Below are 25,154 nucleotides of genomic sequence, written 5' to 3' on the forward strand. Positions count from 1 at the left end.
GGCCCTGAGATTTCCCCATATCTTGCAGTTAGAAGAAAACAGTTCAGGGTCCATGTGTACTGCCTTATCCCAGCCTTTCCCAGCTCTGTGTGGGTGTGTTTGTGAGTGTAAGTGTACACACCCCCCGTCTGAAAATACAGGACAGAAAGGGGAGTGTGTGACGTTTCTCAAATTTACCCTGGGTTAACTGTTTGCTTTTGGATTAATGTGTTGTTTTGGGAAAGGAAAGATGAGAGTGGCTAATGGAGGAAGCTGCAATATCGAACTTTGCTTCCCGGCACTGAGTGGGAAGAGAGCTTTGCTTTAGAATCCAAGGGTATCTGAAAGCTGAGGCAAAAGAGGACAAGGTTGGGATACTGAAAATGACAGACAAATAAAAAGAAACTATGGTCCAGGGTTCACCTGGCTGGTGACTGTTTATGTGGCAATTCATTATGAAGGAGTTAAGGATAAAAAGAACCCAGTGGCCTATGAAGTAGAATAGTAAAAGCAGGTAAAATATTAAATATATTTGTCACCAGAGTGAACCGGGCTCAAGGTCATTCCTGATACCTGGAATAAAAAAGCAACTCACTCATTCCTTATTTTTGACTACCTTCCTTTCTCTACCTAACATTTAATCTTCCATAAAACTAAGCAATACTGTAAACAAGGAGCACGTAAATCTCATCTCAGGGGCTTGATTCTCTCTGCTGACTTCAGTGCCCGTGTGCACCCCTCGGAGATCACAGAGACCCCTGCAGACAGGGCAACACTTGAGGGGCAACCTGTGAAAACTGTAATAAACATTTTTACTAAAAGAACACTGTAAGCTAGAAATAAGCACACTCAGACCCAACATTTATTTAAGACAGAAAGCAGGGCGAGGCTCGCCCTCAGTCTCCCGTTGGCTCACTTGCAGGTCTGCGGTCGGTGTCATCGGGCAGCCGCACGCCCATGCTCTGTAGGAGGTTGGAAGCAGGTCCCGCCAGTCCAGCCTGGGAACTGTACGATTCCAATATATTTGAAACCAGGTTCAGGTCTACATCCACCGGTGTCATAACAGATCCTCCTGCACCAATGTCCTCCTCATCTGAATTCTTCCTGGTAGATTCCTTATACACGGAGGGAAAAGGAAATCGTGGGGTGATATGCCATTAAACTGATGGTAGTTACAATTCAAAGCTAACTAAGCAACAATGTAAAACTAAATTCCAAATTATTATTCTTGATAGAAAGTAAGAATGAAGTCTAATGAACCATGTTATTTAAAACACGTATTCAAATTTGGTACCAAAGGTCATAAGACACTTCTAAGAAAAGCATCTACAAACTGAACAAATTTCTTCCCTATTTTGATAGCCCAAGGGAGATAACCAAGGTTGAGGAGGTATATTTATAGCATGCCTAAGAGTTAAAAAAAAGCATAAAAAGAATATTAAAATATTTTTTTCTAAGTGAAAGAAACTAGATTTTCTTCACCGTCTGCTCCCAATTAAAAAAAAAACAACAAAGTAAAAACCTGAAGCTTTTTGGAGTTGAACCACAAAGACTCTGAATTGTTACTGGAGCCTCTGATTTCACAGGCTGGGAAAAAATATGCAAGATGCAACTTGACCCATAAACCTTTATAGCTTCACTACTCCAATGTGCATCACTTGGGAGCTTGTTAGCAATATAAACCTCTGGCGCAGCCCAGACACACAACCTGGATCTATAGTTTAATAATATATTTAGGTCACTCTAATTCACAATTGAAAGTTAAGAAATACTGCTTTAGATAAGTATAATGTATAGTTTCTATTAGATTTTGGCAATACTGGAAGTGACTATAGTTTTAAATGTGGTTTAGATGACCAAAACTAAGGGCCCATTTTGGGTTTCACGGTTGTCTCATTTGGTTCTCATGTTAGTTCTATGACATGAGGGTTACTGGTTAATGGACACAGTCACAGTGAACAGCAAAGACAGACTTCCAACCCCGATCCATGAAATTCCAGGGTTCACTCTATTTCCCTAACTTCTTTGTCCAGGGTTAGACAGTGCTGGTACAAAAACTAAGTTTAAGACATTAGCAGAAGATGAATTCTAAATTTGGCTCTAAATTACAATTCAATCACTATTAATATTTGAAAAATATTTGGATATTTAAGGTCATTTCTCATGTTAAACAATTAATTGGTTAATATTAGTATTCAACCACAAAGTAATTTTTAAAAAGATATTATTTATTTACTTTTAGAGAGAGGGGAAGAGAGGGAGAAATAGAGGGAGAGAAACATCAATGTGTGATTGCCTCTCACGCACCCTCTAATGGAGACCTGGCTTGCAACCGAGGCAAGTGCCCTGACTGGGAATTGAACCAGGACCCTTTGTTTCACAGGCCAGCGCTCAATCCACTGAGCTACACCAGCCAGGGCAACCCAAATACTAATTTCAACACATCACATGACTTTATTTTAAATCCTGACAGATAATATAGAGTAAGCAATACAATTAAGCTTATGTTTAGAAAAGTAAAGTTAATAATCCTTCAGCTTTCCAGAGTTAGGAAAAATTAGTGTTCTTATTTATTTCAAATCAAAAAATCAAATTTATCAGAAAAATATTATCACAAACCAAAAAACCCTATTAAGATAAAATATGGTTGTAGCTAGTCTTTGTAACAGACTTAGAAAGGAAAAGAAGTTAAACACATGTATACCATTTGCTTCCGGGTGGTGAAACTTTTGCCAATGCTGGTGTGGGCCAATTCCCGGTCCATCTGGGCCATGTACGACTTGAGATCATTAAGTGCTCCTTTTACCGATGCTTCTTCCCCAGGCTCCCGTGTTTCAAAATCCAACTCCTCATCACTGTCTAAACATTCAAAGTCGTCCTCATCGAGGTCATCGGAGTCTGATTCAGGAGGCCTTGGCCCTACACCCCAACACAGAAAAAGCGACTTAGTGAAAAAAAATTCTGATTATACATCTCAAAAGGCTCAGAATATTATTTGCAGGAAAGAACCAATATACATAGGCAAACTCCTTCACAAAAATCACTTCTAGAAAATGGTACTGGTGGCAAATATTTGCAGAAAAATACACAGGCTGACCTAAAAGATTCAGCTTTTAAAAAAAAAAGTGACTTCAATTAATCAAAAAAAAATTGTAAGCATTTTTATTTAATTATTGTTCAAGTAGAGTTTTCTGCCTTTTACTTCCATCCCAGCCCACACCCCCATAATTAAAATTTTTTTACTTAAAAATTTAAAAACTACACAATGCATGAATACATTTTGATGTAAACATGCAAGCCATGTAGAATTACTGTCTCACTTTTTACTCTCTTCCCAGAGTTAGGCATCTTTCAATACTTGGGTGGTTATCCAGACTATTATGCAGGTCTGTACATATATATAAAGATGGTTGTATTTTTCCCACAAATATACACACTGAACGATGACTTGCTTTTCCACTTAGTAAGTGGATGTCTTGGAGGTCCTACTCTGTCAAAACATATAGATGAACCTCATTCTTTATTAAGTATTTCATGATACAGATATGCAGTTGACCCTTGAAAAATGCATATAACTTTTGACTCCCCCCAAACTTCACTAATAGCCTGCTGTTGACCAGAAGCCTTACCGATAACAGTTGGTTAGCACATATCTTGTATACATATTATATACTGTATTCTGAGAAAAGCAAATGTTATTAAGGAAATTGTAAGCAAAATACATTCATAGCATTTACATGTCAGTGGCCTTGCACAGTTGAGCCCCGTGTTGCTCAAGGCCCAACCGCACTATGATTTATTTAACCATGTCCCTCTTGACAGACATTTAGGATATCCCTTTTTTTTTACTACAACACTGCAATCACCATAGTAGCACATGTGTCCTTTTCACAGAGTAAATTCCTAGTTTGAAATTGCTAAGTCAGAGGCCAGAAACACTCCAGAGCACCGAGCGGCCCCAGGGAAAGAGGACGTGTCCCTCTACCCCACAGTGTGAAGGGCGCTCGTTCCTCCAGCCCTGGAGAAAACTGGTTAGCATCAGTCTTTTAAGTTTTTGCCAATATGAAGGGCAAAAAAAGTAATTATTTTTCCTGTGTATTTACTTGCTTCCTGAAAATAGTTAACTATTTTAAAATATTTATTGACTATATTTCTTCTATATTTGCCTTTTTATATCCTTTGTTGATTTCTTTTATCAGAAAGAAATGAGGCTATATGTCTCATTATTAGCATGTAAGTTCAGTAAGTATAAAAGAGAAAAGTAACATAATATAGAAGCCAAGGTAACTCTATCTAAACACACAGTATTCACTCATTCAACAAATATGAGCAACTTCTATGTCAAACACTGAGCTAAGCATCCTCTGCAAAACCATTCAAGATGGCAGGGATTCATGACTGAAAGCAGCGCAAACTTATGAAGAGAACGTACTTTGTCTTCCAAGAGATCCAATGCTCCACTGCCCTACCCATACTACTTACCAGTTTCAAAATGAAAATAAACATCACACTATAACTTACCTAAAATCTTATCAAAATAATTAAGAAAAGAATCTGCATCAAAAGTGATTGGAGCCTCAGAAGGTTCTCTGCAAGATTAAAGGGAAAAAACAATTTATCCTGAACGTAACTCTTTGAAGCTTTTTCTAAAGTAATGCCATTCTGAAGAACTACTAGAGCTACCTTCACTTCACTTCCCATAAGCAATATCTAACATTAGCAAAAAAAAAAGAAAGAAAAAAGAAGGTATTTCTCTTTAAAAATCAAACATTTAAAAAGTATTGCCCTGGCTGGTGTGGCTCAGTGGACTGAATGCTGGCCTGCAAACCAAATGGTGGCCGGTTTGATCCAGATCAGGGCACGTGCCTGGGTTGTGGGGCTAGGTCCCCAGTTGGGGGCCTGTGAGAGGCAACCACGTATTGATGTTTCTCTCCCTGTCCCTCACCCTCCCTCTGCTCTCTCTAAAGATAAATAAATAAAACCTTTAAAAATAAAATAATAAAATTAAGAACGATACTGCACATAAATTTTAAGTATCTCATAAGCTCCAGAGCATCAACACTAATAAAGCTATATTTGCTGTGCAATTAACAATTCCATCTACCTTTTCCCCCATTACTTGCCAGATGTAACTTCCCATTTCTTCTATTATTTTTTCCTCTGATGAACCCTTTTATCCCACCCTTCTGAGTTTGAAGCTTTCAATATGCTTGCAAGTAGGAGACCAGAAGTCTGAGCTTGCTGAGCGCTGGATGTTGAGAGCCCATAAGGCTCTGAGTAAATGCTGAAAGAAGTGCATGGTTGCCCTAACAGCTCTGAGAACGGTGGCTTTTACTTTAAGTGATTGAGTGATTTTGAGTGATTACTGTTGAGTGATTACTTTAAGGGTTGCAAAGGGTAAGGTTACAGAAACCTGACTCCATATAAGTAAGTTATCATGGTACTAGGTACCAAAACAGGGACACAAAGCAGTACAAATCATTTACTTAAAACAAAAATGTATGGGACTGGCAATGATGGATGACTTCAACATCTCGGTTAAAACTAACTATTCGGGAGTATCCAACCTTTTGGCATCGGGGCCACACTGGAAGAAGAAGAGTTGTCTTGGGCCACACATTAAATACACAAACACTAACAAAAACTGATGAGCAAAAGAAAAAAAAGGTTTTAAGTAAATTTATGATTTTGTGTTGGGCCACATTCATAGCCATCCTGGGCTGCCTGGAACCCGCAGGCCGTGGGTAGGACACCTCGATAGATAGTTATAGTTTAGCACAAATTACCGAGGCAGCTCTGCTCCTTTGTGGGTTGAGACTTTGGATATGAAAGCTTTCATGCTCTTTGAGACTTGTGTTAAGTCGTAGTTCTCCTCCTTCTTGGAAATGGGGGGCTCTGGTTCTTTTTTGCCTGCAGCTTCCTGTAGTAGTTGGTCCAACTGGTCTGGTGAGAGATCTAACCACTGGTCATCTGAAAAAGGAGAAAGCATGGTGCTGCCACACTAGGCTACATTCACATGAAAGGCACCCTTGGAGAAGGCTCCTATGAGACTTAGTTTTACTTTTGTTTCTAACCCATCTGCTTTACCCTGGTCCATCACTTACCATCTTCTGGGAGAAGATTAGTTTCTTCTTTCTTAAGCTCTTCAATATCAAGTGGTAATGTCTGTAACAAGGTTAAGATTTCTTCACCTGGGCTCATAGCAAGAGAGCTATAAAAAAATAAAAGACACAAGAATTTTTTTAATAAGAATGCTCAAAGAACTTCCGGCCAAGATGGAGGCGTAGGTGGAAACACTGTGCCTCCTCGCACAACCAAGTTTAAAAACAACAAAGTTTTAGTAACAAAAATGCAACCAAACACAGAAAATTGAACTATATGAAAGTCCAACAACAATGAACCATTCAGCTAGACCGATAAACCAGGTGAAGGAGCAAGCAGTGAGACAGAGCGAGCAGTGAGAGGAACTGCACAGGCCGCAGTGGCAGGGAGCAGCAGAGGGGACTGCCATTGCCCCTCTTTGACCCCACCCCCACATACAGTGTCACAACCCAGCAACTGGGTCACCCTACCCTGGTGAACACCTAGGGCTCTGCCCCTCACACATGACAGGTGCAAACAGACCAAAATATCATAGCTCAAGAAGAACTCAAAGCCCTAGAGCCGATAACTCTAAGCAACCAAGAAATAGCCAACCTATCAGATGCACAGTTCAAAACACTGGTGATCAGGATGCTCACAGAACTGGTTGATTTTAGTCACAAATTAGAGGAACAAGGCTAAACTAATTGAAATGAAAGGAAATGCACAGGAAACCAATAGTGATGGAAAGTAAACTGGGACTCAAATCAAGGGAGTGGACCAGAAAGAAGAAAAAAATGACCAAGCAGAAAAGAATGAAGAAACAAGAATTCAAAAAACTGAGAAGAGGCTTAGGAACCTCCAGGACATCTTTATAAGTTCCAACATCTGAATTATAGGGGTACCAGAAGGGGAAGAGGAACAGCCATGAGTGGAAAACTTATTTGAACAAATAATAAAGGAGAACTTCCCCAAACTGGCAAAGGAAATAGACTTCCAGGAAATCCAGAAAGCTCAGAGAGTCCCAAAGAAGTTGGACCCAAGAAGGACCACATCAAGGCACATCATAATTACATTAGCCAAGATTAAAATGAAGGAGAGAATCCTAGAAGCAGCAAGAGATAAGGGGACAGTCACCTACAAAGGAACTCCCATCAGACTGTCAGCTGATTTCTCAAAAGAGACCTTACAGGCAAGAAGGAACTGGAAAGAAGTATTCCAAGTCATGAAAGCCAAATACCTACATCCAAGATTGCTCTATCCAGCAAAGGTTTCATTTAGAATGGAAGGACAGATAAAGTGCTTCTCAGATAAGATCAAATTCAAGGAGTTCATCATCACCAAGCCCTTATTATATGAAATGTTAAAGGGACTAATCTGAGAAAAAGAAGATAAAAAAAATATGAACAGTGAAAGGACAGCAAACTCACAGTTATCAACAACCACACCTAAAACAAAAGCAAACCAAGAGGACAGCTAGATCAGGAGTGGAACCATGGAAATGAAGATCATATAGAGGGTTAGCAACAGGGGAGTGGGAGGAGGAGAAGGAGGGAGAAGGTACAGAAAATAAGTAGCACAGACGGTAGGTAGAAAATAGATGGGGGAGGGCAAGAATAGTGGGGGAAATATGGAATCTAAAGAACTTGAGACACGTGGACATAAACTAGATGGGGGGAAATGGTGGGGGAGGGGATGTGCAGGGTGGAGGGGAATGGAGGGGGGAAATAGGCCAACTGAAATGGCATAATCAATAAAATATATTTTTTAAAAAGAATGATCAGAATAATAATCACAAAAATATAGTATTTTAAAGTTGAAAGGAATTACCTAGTCTGATTTGGTTGTAAATATTTGTTTTAGGATATGAACGCCTTTTTCACAAATAAAATTTACCAGGAACTCCATAAAAGGGCTCAAAGAACAACTGCTTCATACAGCAGAAAATCACGAACAAAACCAACAGGCAACCTACTAAGTGGGAGAAAATTTATGCAATTATATATCTGATAATGGCTTAGCATCTAAAATATTTACAGAACTGATAGAACTCAAAAGCAAAAAAAAAAAGTCCCAAAACAAAAACAAAACAACAACAACAACAACGAGACAATTTAATTAAAGGATGGGTGGAGGCGGAAAGAAAGAAGTAAAACTATCATTATTTGCAGATGATATGATCCCCAATAGAGAACCCTAAAGAGTCCACCAAAAAACTAGTAGAACTGATAAATGAATTCAGTAATGTAGCAGGATAGAAAATAAATATCTAGTAATATGTTGTATTTTTATATACCAGTAATGAACTATCAGAACAGGAAACTAAGAAAACAATACCATTTACAACTGCATCAGAAAAAATACCTAAGGCCCTGGCTGTGTGCTGAGTGGCTCAGTGGACTGAGTGCTGACCTGCGAACCAAAAGGCCACCAGTTCAATTCCCAGTCAGGGCACATGCTTGGGTTGTGGGCCNTCATTATTTGCAGATGATATGATACCTAATAAAGAACCCTAAAGAGTCCACCAAAAAACTAGTAGAACTGATAAATGAATTCAGTAATGTAGCAGGATACAAAATAAATATCTAGTAATATGTTGTATTTTTATATACCAGTAATGAACTATCAGAACAGGAAACTAAGAAAACAATACCATTTACAACTGCATCAGAAAAAATACCTAAGGCCCTGGCTGTGTGCTGAGTGGCTCAGTGGACTGAGTGCTGACCTGCGAACCAAAAGGCCACCAGTTCAATTCCCAGTCAGGGCACATGCTTGGGTTGTGGGCCAGATCCCCATCTGGGGGCGTGTGAGAGGCAACAAATCAATGTAGTATCTCTGGCACATCGATGTTCCTCTTCCTTTTTCTCCCTCCCTTCTCCTCTCTCTAAAAATAAATAAATAAATTTTTCAAAAACAACAGCAATAACCTAGGAATGAATTTAACCAAGGATATAAAACACCTTTATTAGAAAACTATAAAACACTGAAGAAATAAATTAAAGAAGATATAAAAGTAGAAGCATATATGATATTCATGGATAGGAAGAATTAACATCATGAAATATCTATACTGCCCAAAGCAATGTATTATTCAACACAATTCCTATCAAGATACCAATGGCAAATTTCAAAGAACTAGAACAAATATTCCAAAAATGTATATGAAACCAAAAAAGAGCCCAAATAGCCATAGCAATCTTAGAAAGAAGAATAAAGTTGGACAAATCATGCTACCTGATACCAAACTATACTACAAAACAGAATGGTATTGGCATAAAAATAGACATACACATCAACAGAACAAAACAGAGAGCCCAGAAATAAACCCAGGCATTTCTGGTCAATTAATATTTGACAAAGGCAAGAGCACAAAAGATAGTCCCTTCAATAAATGGTATTGGGAATACTGGACAAATACATGCAAAAACAATGAAACTAGACTACCTTCTCACATCACATACAAAAATAAAGACAAAATGGATTGAAGACTTAAATGTTAAACTTGAAAGCATAAAAATCCTAGAAGAATCTTGGACATTTCTTGTAGCAATATATTTTCAATATTGTTCCTTGGGCAAGGGAAACAAAAGAAAAAATAAACAATGGGACTATGTCAAACTGGAAAATTTTTGCACAGCGAAGGAAACTATCAGCAAAATGAAAAGATAACCCACTAAATGTGAGAACAAATTAACCAATGATATATCTGGTAAGGGGCTTAATATCCAAAATTTATAAAGAACTTATACAACTCAACATCCAATAACCAATCCAATTAAAAAATGGTCAAAGGAGCTGAACAGACACTTCTCCAAAGAGGATATCCTGGTGGCCAACAGACATATGAAAAGATGTTCAGCATCACTAATCACTGGAGAAATGCAAATTAAAACCACAATGAGGTATTACCTCCTACTTGTCAGAATGGCCATCATCACTAAATCAACGAACAAGTGTTGGTGAGGATGTAGAGAAAGGAGCATCCCCGGAGCTGCTGGGGGCACGCAGGCTGGTGCAGCCCCTGTGGGAAACAGTATGGAGATGCCTCAGAAATTAAAAATGGATCTGCTTTATGACCCAGGGATTCTACTTCTGGGAATTTATCTGAAGAAACCGAAAACACTAATTCAAAAGGATACATTCACCCCTATGTTCGTTGCAGTATTATTTATAATAACCAAGATACGGGAACAACCCAAGTGTCCATCAGCAGATAAGTGGATAAAAAGGCTGTGGTACATTTACATGCTACTTAGCCATAAAAAGTAAGGAAATCTTACCTTTTGCTATAGCATGGATGGACCTGGTAAGTACTATGCTAAGTGAAATAAGCCAGTCAGAGAAATACGAGTACCATATGATTTCAATTATATGTGGAATCTAAAAAATAAACTGACAAACAGAATAGAAATAGGCATATAGAGAACTCACTGGCATCTGTTAGAGGGGAGGGGAACTGCAGGGCTAGGTGAAAAAGTTGAAGGGATTAAGTGAAAAAAACCAAAAGACAAAAAAAAAAAACCCAGTCCCAAAACAACAACAAAAAAACCCCTCATAGACATAGATAATAGTATAGTGAGTTGCAGGGGGAAAGGGGGTAGGGGAGGCAAGAGATATGGAAGATACAGTGTGGGTAAATGGTGATGGAAGGAGACTAGACTTGGGGGGGGTGAGCACACAATACAATATACAGGTGTTATGTTACAGAATTGTACACCTGAAACCCATAGAATTTTATTAACCAGTGTCACCCCAATAAATTTAATTAAAAAAATTTTAAATGAGCACAGGAACTAAATAGATATTTTCCCAAAGATATGCACATGGCAAACAGGTATCTAAAAAGATGCTCAATATCACTAATCATCAGGGAAATGCAAATCATTACCCCATTAGAATGGCTATCACCAAAAAGATAAGAAGCAACAAGTGTCAGGGAGGATGTGGGGAAAAGGGAAGCCTCATGCACCGTTGGAAGAAACGTAAATTGGTGCAACCACTGTAGAACGCAGTACGGAGGCTCCTCAAAAATGAAAAACAGAGCTGCCGTATGATCCAGCAATTCCACTTCTGGGTATTTATCCAAAGGAAATGAAAACAGGGTATTAGAAATACAGCTGCACTCCATGGTCATTGCTGCATCATTCACAATAGCCAAGATACAGAAACAGCCCCAGTGTCTATCAACAGATGAATGGATAAAGAAGATGTGATATGTTATATACACACATGGAGTATCACTCAGCCATGAGAGAAACAGAAATCCTGCCACTAGCAACAATATGGATGGACTTTGAGGGCGTTGTGCTAAGTGCAATAAGTCAGAGAGGGAAAGATAAGTACTGTAGGGTGAGTTATACGTGGAAATTAACAACAACAAAAAGCCCAACTCATGGAAACACAAAGGAGGAAAGCGGATGCCAGGCACTGAGGGGTGAAGTAGAAATGGGAAGCGGTTGGAAGAAGGGTACACTCTCTCAGCTGTAAGATGACTACAGGCTAAGGATCTACTGTACAACATTATGACTAAAGTTGATAAAACTATTAGTAACTGAAATCTGCTAAGATATCAGAGCTTAAATTTTCTCACTGAAAACAAATAAAGCGAGGTGATGGATGTGTTAATTAACTAGGCAGTGGAATCCTTTCCACCATCCTACAAAGTACTTATATTTCACCAAAGTCACCAAACGTACACTTTAAATACCTCAGAATTTTATTTGTCAAGCACAGCTCAGTGACACTGATGGAAAGAAACAACCTGCTTTGACTGGAATGAAGGCTGGAGACGCAGAGACCACCTGCCTGCCCTCCCCGCTGGCTCTGCAGCCAGCCCTGTGCAAGATCATGAAGCAGCTGACCTAGTACAATGACTCCTTCAATTTATATACATATATAGTATGCGAGGAAAAGAAAACCCAGAGGGGAGTATGAACAAAAACTAATCAAACATGTATTATATGCTAAGATAGTGCTTTACACGCATTATCTTATTTAGTCCTCCAATTACTGTGCTGTTTTAAAGATGAAAACTCCAGAGCCCAGAGAAGTTCCATGACTTTTGCAAGGTCCTTTAGCTGGACAGAGCAAAGGCTTGAAGTCAAGCCTTCTGACACTATGTTGTGCTCTTCCTACTACAAACTGATAGGGAAATATACACAGATATTACTTTTATGAGTGAGTTACTTTATGATGCTGATGTGACTTCCATAAATTGATGGAACCTTGTCTGTACTATTTAGGAAAGAGCAAACCAAGTTATACAATGAACTTGCATTCATGTGATAAACATTCGCATACCTCCCTAAATCTCATGGGTGATAAAAATATTGTCCCTACTCCACATTATGTAACTATTACTAGGGAAGGAAAAATATACAAATAATCATAATAAATTACAAACTGTAAGTCATATAAGAATACTAAGGCTACGGAGCGTCATAGGAGAAGGTCATTACATTCACTGAGATAAAGGCACAGAGATTAAAAAAAAGTGAGACAGAGAATGGAAGTAGTTGGGTTAGGCCTTAAAAATGGGGAGGATTTTAACAAGTAAAACAGGGTAGAGAAACTAGGCAAGAGGGAAAAGGAGCATTTGTACTGAGGCAGGGAAGTGAGGAGCATGTTCAGAGAGCAAGCGGCACTGGGATCGGCTTCAGCACGGAGACCAGGCTGAACAGATGGACCAGGACAAGAGCGCAGTGAGCCTAACGTGCCTAGGAAGTTTGTGGGTGATCAGTGATGACTTTTTTGCTATTTTTAATTTTAGTTTTAAGAGATTTAAACAATACAGACTAATTCAAAGGATAATATAACAAATGTCCATATTCTTACCACCCAGAATTATAAGTTATATTTACTTTTAGTCTAAATGTATGATTGCATTTACACATCTAACATAAAATATTAAACTAGCAACATGTACATGTACTTACAACAACATCATAGATAAGGCTAACGTTCCCCGTGACGACCACCACTCCCAGGTCTGGTCCGTCCTCCTGCTGCTCTAACAAGTGTGATTCTGGGCCGCTGTGTGTGCGTGCGCATGTGTGTGTTTCTGTGCTGTATTTGCTGTTTGTTCTCTTTACCTGGAATGTTATTATTCCCACAAATACCTATTTGCCTCACTCCCTCACTTCATTCAGGTCTGTTCTCATCAGAAAGGCCTCCTTGACCAGCTTAGCCAAAATAGCAGCCTCCACCTCTCTTCCCATACACAGCTTTTATATAAGCTCTATAAGGACAGGGAAACTTTGGGTTCGCTTGGATCCCCAGTGTCTGGAATAGGGTATGGCACAGGAGATGTTCAAATGTATTTGTTGAATAAGTGGATATAAATGAGTTTTTTAACTGGGGACAATTTTGTCCCCCAGGGGACATTTGACAATGTGTGGCGACACTTTCAGCTATCACAACTGGAGATGGAGGGAGTCTGACTGGTATTTACTGGCCAGAGGCCAGGGATGCTGCTAAACACCCTCCAGTGCACAGGAAAGTCACCCACAACAAAGAATTATCTTGGTCCAAAATGTAAATAGTGCCAAGATGGTGAAATCCTGAATTAGAGTTATGTCTATTTAGCTAAACTCTAAATAACTGATTGGAGGTTAGTCCATCATATAAATACATTGCCATTCATATATCTGCTGTTGATGGACACTCAGATCACATGTAATTCTTCACTATCACAATCTCATAGTTTCTGGAAAGGGGAGGGACCTGATTAAAGATTTATTTCAACCAGATTCTCCTGGCTGTGAAAGTTGAATTGGAAGAGAAGAGTCACTAGAGCTTGAGAAACAAGCAGGAATTGCCACAGTTCAAGAAATAAGTAGCTGGGCAGTAAGAACAGGGAATGCAGGACACAAGACAATTGATGGGACCTAGGGACTCAGACTGAAGGACAGCCAGGCCTGCGGTGACAGGAGGCTCGTGGTACCACGAAAAGACAGTGGGGCCCCTGGCCGGATGGCTCAGCTGGTTGGAGCGCTGTCCCACACAGCAAAAGGCTGCGGGTTTGATCCTGGGTCAGGGGTAATAATTGGTTGCAGGTTCGACAAACCGTCATGGTGTGTACAGGGAGCAGCCAATCAATGTTTCTCTCTCTCTTTCTCTTGCTCTCTAAAATCAACAACATATTCCAGGGTGAGAATTAAAAAAAAAAACAACAGTGGGAAGCAGTGCATGATACTAATTCGGCTATTTAAAAAACTGCAAATTCAATAACAGATCTGGAAGAAGATGTCAGTTTGGTTTTAAGCTGTTTACAAATTATCCTGGTTTAGGGAATAAATGTATCTTCTGGAACATAATTAAAATTTTAGACACTTAAGCAATTTGCAATTTTTTGCCAGTAGCAAAAATGTCAAGTAAATTATGGTACATTCATTTGCTGAAATGTACAACTATTTAAAAGTTATGTTTATAAAGATTTTTTAGTATCATGGGAAAATATAAGTTCATAATGAGTAAAAATTATGCATAGGCCACAAAATTTCTATACGGCATAAAAATTTTTTAAAAATCAACTGGGGCCCTGGCTGGTATAGCTCAGTGGATTGAATAAATTAATATAAAGGTGTCTTATATTAATTTCGATTGAGCGATGGACTGCGAAGCAAAGGGTCACCAGTTCAATTCCCAGTCAGGGCACATGCCTGGGTTGCAGGCCAGGTCCCCAGTTGGGGGCGTGGAAGAAGCAACCACACATTGATGTTTCTCTCCCTCTTTCCATCTCTTCCCCTCTCTAAAAATAAATACATAAAATCTTTTAAAAAATCAGCTGGATATTGGGGAAAAATCCTGGAAGGCAGTAGGTTAAAATGATAGTAGATGACTCTGTGGTATAAATTTTTCCTTACATCTTTTTATATTTGCTGTAATGAATGAATATGTTACTTTTATAACAACAACAAACTTTTTTTATTTAAAAGGAAGAACTACCCAACACCAATCCATCTTTGCGAGGAGCCCTAATTCTCCTACAGGAGTCTAATTTCTTAACATCTCTTGAACCCAAGACCACAAGGTGACAGTTCTCAGCAGGGGACTGGCCCCCTAGAGGCGGAAAGGAACCACCTGGGGGAGATTCCCTGACTGTGACAGCTAAGTCACAGGGCAGGAGGGCTGCCCTTCTTCCTCTCCTGTCTCTCTTTCCCAAGTTTTCATAAACAATACGCTAAGAAGTCACCCACTTGCCGCCAATTACTGCCATAAAGCTGATAGAAATGGGACAAACGTGTCCCTAGACACTTATGAAGGAGTAAAGACTGCTGTAAAGTCATTACCACCTTATAGACAACAGGCGTTAGCATCTCTCAGCATCAACTTTGCTTTACACAGTCTTCAAAGAACATTCTATTACACAAATATATATGATATGTGGTGGTTGAAATGTGACAAAATGCATGGGGTTCAAAACCAGATCAGTTTGACTTTTAAAAAAAGCCCACAACCACACACACACACACACACACAGCCTGAGGCCCCCATAGTATACACAAAGCTATTTCTTTCACGCTGATTAATAGTTTTAAGTATCTCAATTCAATTTTGCAAACACAAATTAAATTTTTTCCACTACTGAAATTCTGACCTTTGATTCCTCAGCCCAATAAGACTTTCTGCTTGAGTTGTGCTTCCCTGGCAAGGAGGTGCCCTCAGAGACAAGTCACATAATGTGGACCTCACCAATTGTGATTTTCTTCTCTCAAGGGTCCTATTCCCTCCAACTTTTGCCTGCTTTTGCTGTCCTCCAGTGTCTTGAAATAACTTGTTTATATTCTGTCCAGGGTTTATAATTGTAATGGGAAGGGAGTCAGTCCGACATGTTACTCCACCATTACCAGAACTGAAATTCAACTTCATTAAATTCTAAAGGGGTGCCATTTCCTTCCCACCCTGTATTCACTTCTTCTCTCCCCCGAGAGATGTACGGCAGGTGAGAATGGTTTTGATCTGAAAACTGAATGCCTGCTTCGTCCTGTGTTTTTGACCCACTAGAACAGCCAAACACAGCCAGGACTACAGGGATGACTAAGCACACAGCTCGACAGGATTTGCCTGAGTCCGAATCTACGTCAGTCACTTAGGAGCTCGTGACCTCTGGCAAATTACTTAATCTCTCTTGGTCTCGGCTTCTCAGCTGTAACTAGAGAATAACAACTGCACTTGTTTTACAGGGCTGAAAGGGGGAATTAAACAAGTTTAATGTGGCCCGCACTTAAGGTCCTCAAAGAATGTTAGCCACTGTGTGATGATAATAATTGTGACCAGTGCCGGAGGCTGTCTGCGTAGGACCTCTTCTCCCCCAGCCCCAGCCCCTTTGGTAATCATGATCCTCGCCCGTACCTGTTGAAATACGTGAACTCCCACTTCTGTGACTATCCTTAAAAGTATGTCCTTCACCTCTGCTGCCAGGATGAAGTAGTGATAAACTCACCTTTCTGGTCGGTTTACTGACAGTTGGAAGTAGTTCTTTGCCATTTCTAGTCTTTCCTGGTATTGCGCAGAACCTTCTAGCAGTCCCTAAAAAAATTAGAATGGCCTATGAGAACACTGTTTGCATGATGTCATTAAAATGACCTGCTCACCGACGACCCTCAGTAAGGCGGTGCCTGGTATGCTGCTCAGGAATCTGAGGCCTGAGCCCTAGTCGCTGTTTGGCATTAATACACCCGTCTGAGCGCCGGTTCCTCCAAAGAAGTGGACTAGGCTAGATGTAGCCGCCCCTAATCCTTTTCACCATTAAGGGCCTCTTTCTGGTTTGAAAGGTTTTCTACCATTTTCTATTACTTAATTAGTTATTAAGAAATAATTGGTTATTAACCAGTAGTTGGTTGATAAAACAAAGTACAAATAGAACCAAAACACAGCATAGCTCCATCTTAACTATCATTTGTTTTTCACATACACATTTACAGAGGCAGTAATACTTAGTATTTTACACTCATTAAAAAATATACTATAAGCACTTTTCCATATTGCTACACAGTCTTTATAATCATCAAATTCTTATGAACTTTTCTATTTCTTGGATGTTTCCTTCAAATAGATTTTCCAAAGTGAAGGTTCCAAGTATGAACCTTTCTTTAGCTCTTGGAACACATGACTAAATTGCTTTGCAGTTAAGGTTCTATCAATTTATAATGTTACAGGCAAGTATAGGAGTATTAATTTCACTATACCCTCAACAACACTGAATACCATTCAAATCCTTTTTGTATACGTGAAAAACAGTCTTTATTAATGTGTTCATATGCATATCTTCACTACTGTGAGAGTGAATATAATTAAGAAAAATTTACTAGTTATCTTTGTAATTTTTTAAATCCGTCTTTGCTAACTTTACTATTTGGTGTCTTCATGTTTGCTTTACAGATTTGTGACAAATGTTCACCTGATAGAAATAATAATTTTTACCACTTTACATAAGTGTTATCAATTGTTCTAATACAGATAAAGTTCATAGACACCCCCTCATTACCACTGAACTAGAATGGTTCCTTTAAATTCTAGCTCCTATAATTATGTCCCACATTAAAAATGGATCATAGGACTATTTTTATCATCTGAATTTATTGACGACATTGGTTAATAGAATTATACAGGTTTCAATTCTACAATATATCATCTGTATATTGCGTTGTGTTCACCATCCCAAGTCAAGTCCTCTTCCACTACCATGTACCCCCTTTACCTTCTCTACCTCCTCCCTCTTCCCCCTGGCAATCACCACACCCTTGTCTCTACTGTAACTGCAGGGCAGTAAATCCCTGGACTGTAAATCATTAGACTGTAAGTCACTGGACCACAGGACTGTAAGTCACTGGATTCATTTTCCCTAGGTAGTACAATTTTACAAATGTGTTGTAAGTCCTACCTTAAAGTAATCATTCTTTTTCAGACTGTCGAGGAAGCCATCCCAGAGTGGTGAGGCAGCCACATGGGACTTCTTGAAGTCAGAAGAATGTGGGTTACATCTGGAGCACAGAATCTCAAATCCATGTGCCTAGATGGGACAGATAATAGTTTTATTATCAGGTTCCTCTCTTTCCATTTAGCCACACTCAAGAGTCAGGTAACTGGACACATGGACATGTGGACATTTATAACATTATTGGAATCTTATGAAAAATTTGACTTTATTTCCAAGTTTCCTAATCTCCACAGATTGCTAAAAATTACAAAGGGAAAGCAAATAATACAAAATAAGAATTCTTGTTATCTCCAAAGAGATTTCTTTTCTTAATTATTGAACTAGAGTTTCAATTTATTTCTTATTTGCTTAACAAAGGTTTGCATGCCCTTGTCGGGCAGTTCATTTGGTTGGGACACTGTCCTGTACACCAAGGAGGTTGTGGGCTCGATTCTTGATCAGGGCACAAACCCAGCTCACAGGTTCCATCCCTGGTTGGGGCATACACGGGAGGTAACTGATCGAGGTTTCTCTCCCACCTCGATGTTTTCTTCTCTCTCTCTACCTTCCTCTCTCTCCAAAAAAATCAATGAACATATAATCAGTTGAGGATTTAAAAAAAAGACTTGCAGGCTTCTTGTCTGACAGAAATTATAAATGAATTGGGCATGGTCTCAGACATAGTAAAGTGAGAAAATCACTTCATCTTAAAAGTCCTTTCACTAAAAAATACAGTAAATGCATGTGGCAAGATAACTCAAACACAGAGCTTCCCTAATCACTCTAGAGGAAGCTCCTGTTACCCATTTCTTGCATATCACTTCGGAAGTAAAGCAGAGAGTGTGTGTCTGGGCATGTACATCCTCCCACTCCACCCCTTTTGTCGCTAAATGTTTTCATTTAGTCACATGCCTTGGAGGTCATTTTATATGCGCACACATAATTTACCCATCTCACTTCACAGATAGACAATAACTTATCTATTTCCCTAATAGACATTTGGGTAATTGTCAATCTGTTGCTACTACAAACAATGCTGTCGTGAGTACCATCGTATGCCTTTGTGCACACGTGAAATTCATGTAGGGTAAATGTCTAGACATGAAGATGCTGAGAAGGGTCTGTGTATTTTATTTACTTATTTAATCTTCACCCGAGGACATTTTTTCATTGCTGTTTTGAGAGAGAGAGAGAGAGAGAGGCAGCAATTGGTTGCCTCATACACGTTCCCCAACCGGGGACTGAACCTGCAACCTACGCATGTGCCTTAATGGAGAATTGAACCCACAACCTTCTGGTGTACAGGAAGATGCTCCAATCATTCAACCAAGCCACACCGGCCAGGGCAAGTTTGTGCATTTCAAATGTTGTTAGATACTGACAAATTGTTCTAAGACACTAAATCAATTTATAGTGTCATCAGTGATGTGTGAAATTACTACGTCTTTATATATTTTCAACAATTCAGGATACATCATCAAACGTTTTGATACTTGCCAATCAAATGGTGAAAATACTATTTCATAGCTTTAAATTATATTTATTTTATTATATGAGCAAAGGTCAACATATTTCATATCTTTATATTAAAAATCAGTGGTATTTCCTTTTCTCTGGACTATCTTTTTATGTTTCTGAACATTTATTATTAATTGATTAGTAACTCCAATCATATTAACCTGTAGGAACTCTATATATTAGAGAATTCAGCTTTGTCATTTAAATTGAAAACGCAATACTTTCTCCATGTTTACTTTCTTTTGATTTTACTTATGGGATTTTTCCTTTCCACACATAATCAAATCTGTTGATCTCTTCTTTTCTAGCTTCTGGTCTGAGGTCATGGTTAGGCCTTTCCAACTCAGATTATAAAAATTTTTCTTTAGATTTAAAAATTCTTCAAATTTTATGGTTTCAATTTTTTCATTTAAATATTTGGTCCAACCATAGTTTATTTTGGTATAGGCGTAGAGGAATCAACTTTAATATTCAGATGGCTTCACAGTTGTTCTATCATCATTTACAGAATAATCCATTTTTCCTTCTCATTTGAAATGTCACATTTTACTACATTTTCACATAAATTGGATATATTTCTAGACTTTATATGCTGTGCCATTATTCTCTTAAGAGCACTCATATATATATAGGAAGTAAATAAAATTTTCTGGTTCAACTTTACCAACTTCATGCCTAACTCATGGGCTCGGTATTGGGGATGAGACGGAGGAGGCAGCCTGTACCCGCTGCGCCGGTCTGGCACAAACCTTTGTTGCATCAGCTGGGCATACAGACATTTAGTAAAGGTGACCTGGACAACGAAACACAAAAGACATGAGTCTCTTCTTGAAACTAAAAATTTGAATATTATTTCATAGTCAATAACAATAACTTCATTTATGAGCTTCATATTCACACGAAATGCAAAGACTCAACCTATTCACTACCAATATTTTTTAGTAACAGCTTGAGATATAATTCACATACCATAAAACTTACCTTTACTGTCTGCTTTTTAGTTATCACTAATGGAATTATTATCATTAGTTACACTCACTATAGGGCAATATTGATGGGTAGAAGATAAAAAAAATTTTTTTTTAAAGATTTTTATTTATTTATCTTTAGAGGGGAAGGAGAGAAGGAGATAAACATCCATGCATGGTTGCCTCTCGTGAGTCCCCTCCTGGGAACTGGCCTGCAACCCAGGCATGTGCCCTGACTGGGAGTCGAACCGCGATCTTGTGGTTTGCAGGCCCGCGCTCAATCCACTGAGCTACACCAGCCAGGGCTAAAAAAATAATTCTTAATTCATAAAAAGAAATGATATGTTTTATGTTGAGAAAATTATTATTCAAATAAGAAAAATATGGTCAGAAATAGCTAGGAAACACTGAGATACAAAATAGGGAGTCAAGTCTCCCGAAATCTTTCTCACTAGATGTAAAAGTAAAAAATGGGTATTAACTTGCAATGAGGACACAGTATTTCCAATTTTTTCTGTGAACAATTAAAATAACACTCAACTCTCCAATGAGACAAACTAAATGACCAAGAGTGATATCTTACCGATGTCATTATTCGTGTTTCAGGCAAGAATGTCTTGAAAACACGACAGGCCCGCAGGTCAGCGGGGTCCCTCAGGTAAAACGCCTGGACCCCGGCAGCCACCAGCCGGGGCCTCCGCTTTAGCACGGCTGCGACGCCGGCCGGCAGGAAGCAGTGCGCCCGATGAAGGGAGGCCTGGATTTTCTCTGGGTATCTGTGACAAGTAACACATGACTTTTATTTTACGATGTGTGAATATACATCTTGTCTCGGTGCATCAACGGTGAGATGTGGAGAGTGACAAGAGAGGTAAAGATAAAAACACTGTGTATACTAAAAACCACAGAAAAGAGGGATGGGGAAGAGAAGTGGGAGGAAATGGCAAATTTCAAAAAGGGATTAAGTTGGTTCAATAAAAACAAAACAAAAACTCCACCATAGTTGGAAACAAGGATAAAATAAAAGTTTATTCTTCTAAAAAAATGGTACAAAATATACTGAAACAAAGCTAAAAAGGTTTTTAATACTGTTAAGACCTGAGTGGTGATAAACATTTAATAGCTACTCAAGTTTGAATGGCTGAACTAATGTTATTAGACTTGGGCCTTTTCTGCTGAACAGAAGCTGATGCGTCCCCACTGGTAAGAATCCCACATACAGCCCAGAACTACTGAAAAACCCAAGCACACTGTGCTCCCTTAAGTTTTCATTTCTAAGGGAGAAAAGTTTTATTATGGATATAAATAATACTTAGCCACAATATTTAAGGTAAATAATATTAAAATGTTGGGACTGGGTTATAACACTTTTAAATGGGAATTAAAAGATATGTTTCCTGATTTTAAAATATATAAGTATATTTTGTTAGTCAATTTCATGAAGGACAATGACAGAACAAAATTAGCATTAATCCAGGTGAAAGAAAGTCTACAGTCAATGAAAGACTTGAACTGCACTAATGTATAAGGCTCCTTGACTAGCAATAAAAGTGTTGTTTTACCCTCTGATGCGCCTATTCACAGCAGCTCGTACAGATTCTGACGCCAGGATTTTTTCTGAGTGTGTTGAGATTATGTTCAATGCTTGTGGGATTGTTGGGGGTGTAGTGGGTGACCAGGATGCTGCTCCAGGTTTCCTGGGTGCGGGAATAATGCACAGCTCCCCATGGTAGAAAAACACCTGCAAAATGATACATTTTAATTTTCATACTAGGCACTGATAAACTCTAGGTCCATATTAAAAATGCTGCAACATGATTTTATCTCCCCAAATCTTCCAAATTTGTAAATACTTACCCTATTAGCACTATTATCAGGATCCAACCATTTAGGGAGAAAGTCAGCAGCTTCTATTAACAAGAACTCACCATCATTGTCTTCGATCCTAATGGGAAAAAAAAGTTCCAATTTTGCATTCATAAAGCACTTATTTGCTAATAATCAAACAGATTTTTCTTATACTTTTCTCATTCTAATATACTTTTTCATTCATCTTAGTAACTAAGTATATACCATGTCTAGATTGCTATAATAAATGTTTAAGACACTATTAGACACTGAAGGAAACTATTAGACTGTATACGGTAGTTGGAGAAAAAATAAATATATAAATAAATAACAGTAGACAAAAATCTTTAAAAAATACAAAGTACTATAGGGTTTTAAAAGAAAAAAATCACATATAGTCAAGATAAGTTTTTATAAGTTACTTGGGCCTGAAAGAGAATTTCGTTTTTCCTTATTTGCATTATTTTGAAAAATTAAATTTGTGAACACATAAAAGAGTCACATGGCTAAAACATTAAGACATATGAAGTTACACAATGAAAAACCTTACTTGTGTCCCTATCTGCCCAACTCATACCCCTCCACCACTGTTATTTCTTATTTATCTTTCTAGAGTTTGCTTATGCATAATCTGGCTAACAGGAATATAAATTCTTATTTTCTTCTCTTGTCACACAAAAGGTAGCATATTATATATATGGTTGTAGGTTTTTTAATGGGTGGAAATGGAGGGAGAAAAGGAGAGATGTTCTTGGCAGAAGGAACACCATGAGCAAAACCACAGAGGTGGCAATGTGATGGAAGGAGACCTGACTTGGGGTGGTAAACACACAAAACAATATACAAATGATGTGTTAGGGAACTGTGCACCTGAGACCTATATCATTTTATTAACCAATGTTGCCCCAATAAAATCAGTTTAAAAAAACATGGAAGTGGCAACTGAAGGTGGATATTTGGAAAATGACAACTAGTAAAGAACAAGACTAGAGAAGCACAGTTACGTCATTTTAGGAAGACCTTAACTGTTGGCAGAATCAATGAAAATCAGCTTCGTTTTATAGATAAAAAGACAGAAAGGTTTTAGAACAGGATAGTAAAATGGTTACAGCTCCATCTTAGGAAGATTAATGCAGAGACATAGAGAAAGACCTTCTTTTTCTAATACAAAAAAACTCACAAGACAGTAGATGCCTACTATTTAAAGAGTTTTTATAGGCCTGGTATGAACCATCGATACATAAATATCAGAATCTGCACATAAACGGTATTGTTTGCCCCCTTCTTATTATAGTTGTAAAGACAGAAAACAAGTATTTTTGTATTCATTTAAAATTCTACCATGAAGAAATCATTGCTAATTATTTTTAGCTGTTGTTAACTATAGTGTTTTAAGAGTTCTTGCCATCTAGATTTACCTCCCAAAGTATCAAAAAAATCAAATGGCATAGTATTGGAGATTTGCTTTAAAATAATCTTCTTATGTGATGGGGATGTAGGGGAAAGGTATAAATAAATAATAACCGTAAGTTGTTAATTTTTGAAGCTGCGTGATGGTTACACATGAATTCATTCTAATTTTATGTATGTTTTAAATTTCAATATAATATTAAGTTTTCAAAGTTGCTGTTGTTTTTTCTTTTTGTTTTGCTGGGAAAGAGGTTGGGTGGGTAGAAAAAGATCAGAATTTGGGGGCTGATTAGGAAACCAAGACAACTGGTAAATGGGTAAAGCGCCATCTGCTGGCAAAACTTGGTCATTACAGAGAACTATCAATTCCCATTTTAAAAAGATTTTACTTTGCTATCCATGCAACTGTTCAGATATTTCTTTAAATTTATCCTGTATATAATTTCTCAAAAATTTTAGTTATGGTATATAACATACATAGTAAAGATATCTGTGAAATATGTGGTGTGTGTGTATGAAAGTTTTTTTAAAGACCCACAAGAAATTTGATGATGATTACTTTCGAGAATTTTGTTGATCATGGATATGATCATAATGATTTTTTGAAAGAAAAATGAAAGAAAAATGATTTTTTCTTTCATAATGAGGAAACATTAAAAATTGGTTTTGAATGGTGTAATAAGAGGGCTTTGCTTGAAAATTTTTGGAAGGTAAACTCTCGATTGATACTTTTATTCTTCCTCAAGAAAAGGAAGTAACAACAGAAAAGAAAGAAAACACAGAAGTCACTTTAAAAATCTATGACTCAAATCTGTACAATTTATACCAGGCTACAGAAAAAAATTATTGAATGGATAAAAATGTCATCATTTTCAAGAATAAAATACCCTTAGAATTATATTTTAAAGATTTTATTTATTTTTAGAGAGGGGAAGGAAAGGAGAAAGATAGTTAGAGAAACATCAGTGTGTGGTTGCCTCTCACGTGGCCCCCACTGGGAACCTGGCATGTGCAACCTAGGCAAGTGCCCTGACCAGGAACCGAACCAGCGACCCTTTGGTTTGCAGCCCGCACTCAATCCACTGAGCTATACCAGCCTGGGCAAATACCGTTAGAATTATTAAAATAAATATAATACCTTGCTACCAATTCTGGAAATTCCTTTGTAATTTCCTTTACTATATAAACAATAAACCATTCATCCTCAATGTTATCCCCAAACTTTGTCACGCCAAACATATGAGCAGGAACACCTCCTAAAAACAAGAGAAAAGCAATCATATAATCACATTACTTTGCCAGTGCAAATAAAAATACAAAGAATCATTCCACTAAACAAACATTTATGGACTGTGCTCCAGGTACTCTAACAGGAGCTGGGGTTGCAACCCGGAACAAGAGACAAGAAACATAGTCTCAAAGAGCTG

The 25,154-nt window shown here is 38.2% G+C and overlaps 1 protein-coding gene across 1 annotated transcript in view; it reads right to left on the reverse strand.

Annotated features, from left to right (window-relative positions):
* Nucleotides 1–823: 823 nt before the first annotated feature.
* The window catches only part of ECD (ecdysoneless cell cycle regulator), a 29,632-nt gene continuing 5,301 nt past the window's right edge, over nucleotides 824–25,154 (reverse strand). Inside the window, exons 3-14 of the mRNA XM_037055876.1 lie at nucleotides 24,866–24,983; nucleotides 22,327–22,414; nucleotides 22,032–22,210; nucleotides 21,053–21,245; nucleotides 20,166–20,294; nucleotides 17,948–18,076; nucleotides 16,508–16,593; nucleotides 6,084–6,190; nucleotides 5,766–5,949; nucleotides 4,501–4,568; nucleotides 2,684–2,898; nucleotides 824–1,094 (exon numbers count right to left, since the gene is read on the reverse strand). Of these exons, the coding sequence (XP_036911771.1) occupies nucleotides 876–1,094; nucleotides 2,684–2,898; nucleotides 4,501–4,568; nucleotides 5,766–5,949; nucleotides 6,084–6,190; nucleotides 16,508–16,593; nucleotides 17,948–18,076; nucleotides 20,166–20,294; nucleotides 21,053–21,245; nucleotides 22,032–22,210; nucleotides 22,327–22,414; nucleotides 24,866–24,983 (1,715 nt within the window). The 3' untranslated portion in view covers nucleotides 824–875. The remainder of the gene's footprint in view (nucleotides 1,095–2,683; nucleotides 2,899–4,500; nucleotides 4,569–5,765; nucleotides 5,950–6,083; nucleotides 6,191–16,507; nucleotides 16,594–17,947; nucleotides 18,077–20,165; nucleotides 20,295–21,052; nucleotides 21,246–22,031; nucleotides 22,211–22,326; nucleotides 22,415–24,865; nucleotides 24,984–25,154) is intronic.

This window comes from Sturnira hondurensis, unplaced genomic scaffold (genome assembly GCF_014824575.4).
Source record: "Sturnira hondurensis isolate 20B ecotype Veracruz unplaced genomic scaffold, ASM1482457v3 Scaffold0008761, whole genome shotgun sequence".
In the NCBI taxonomy this organism is placed as follows: Eukaryota; Metazoa; Chordata; class Mammalia; order Chiroptera; family Phyllostomidae; genus Sturnira; species Sturnira hondurensis.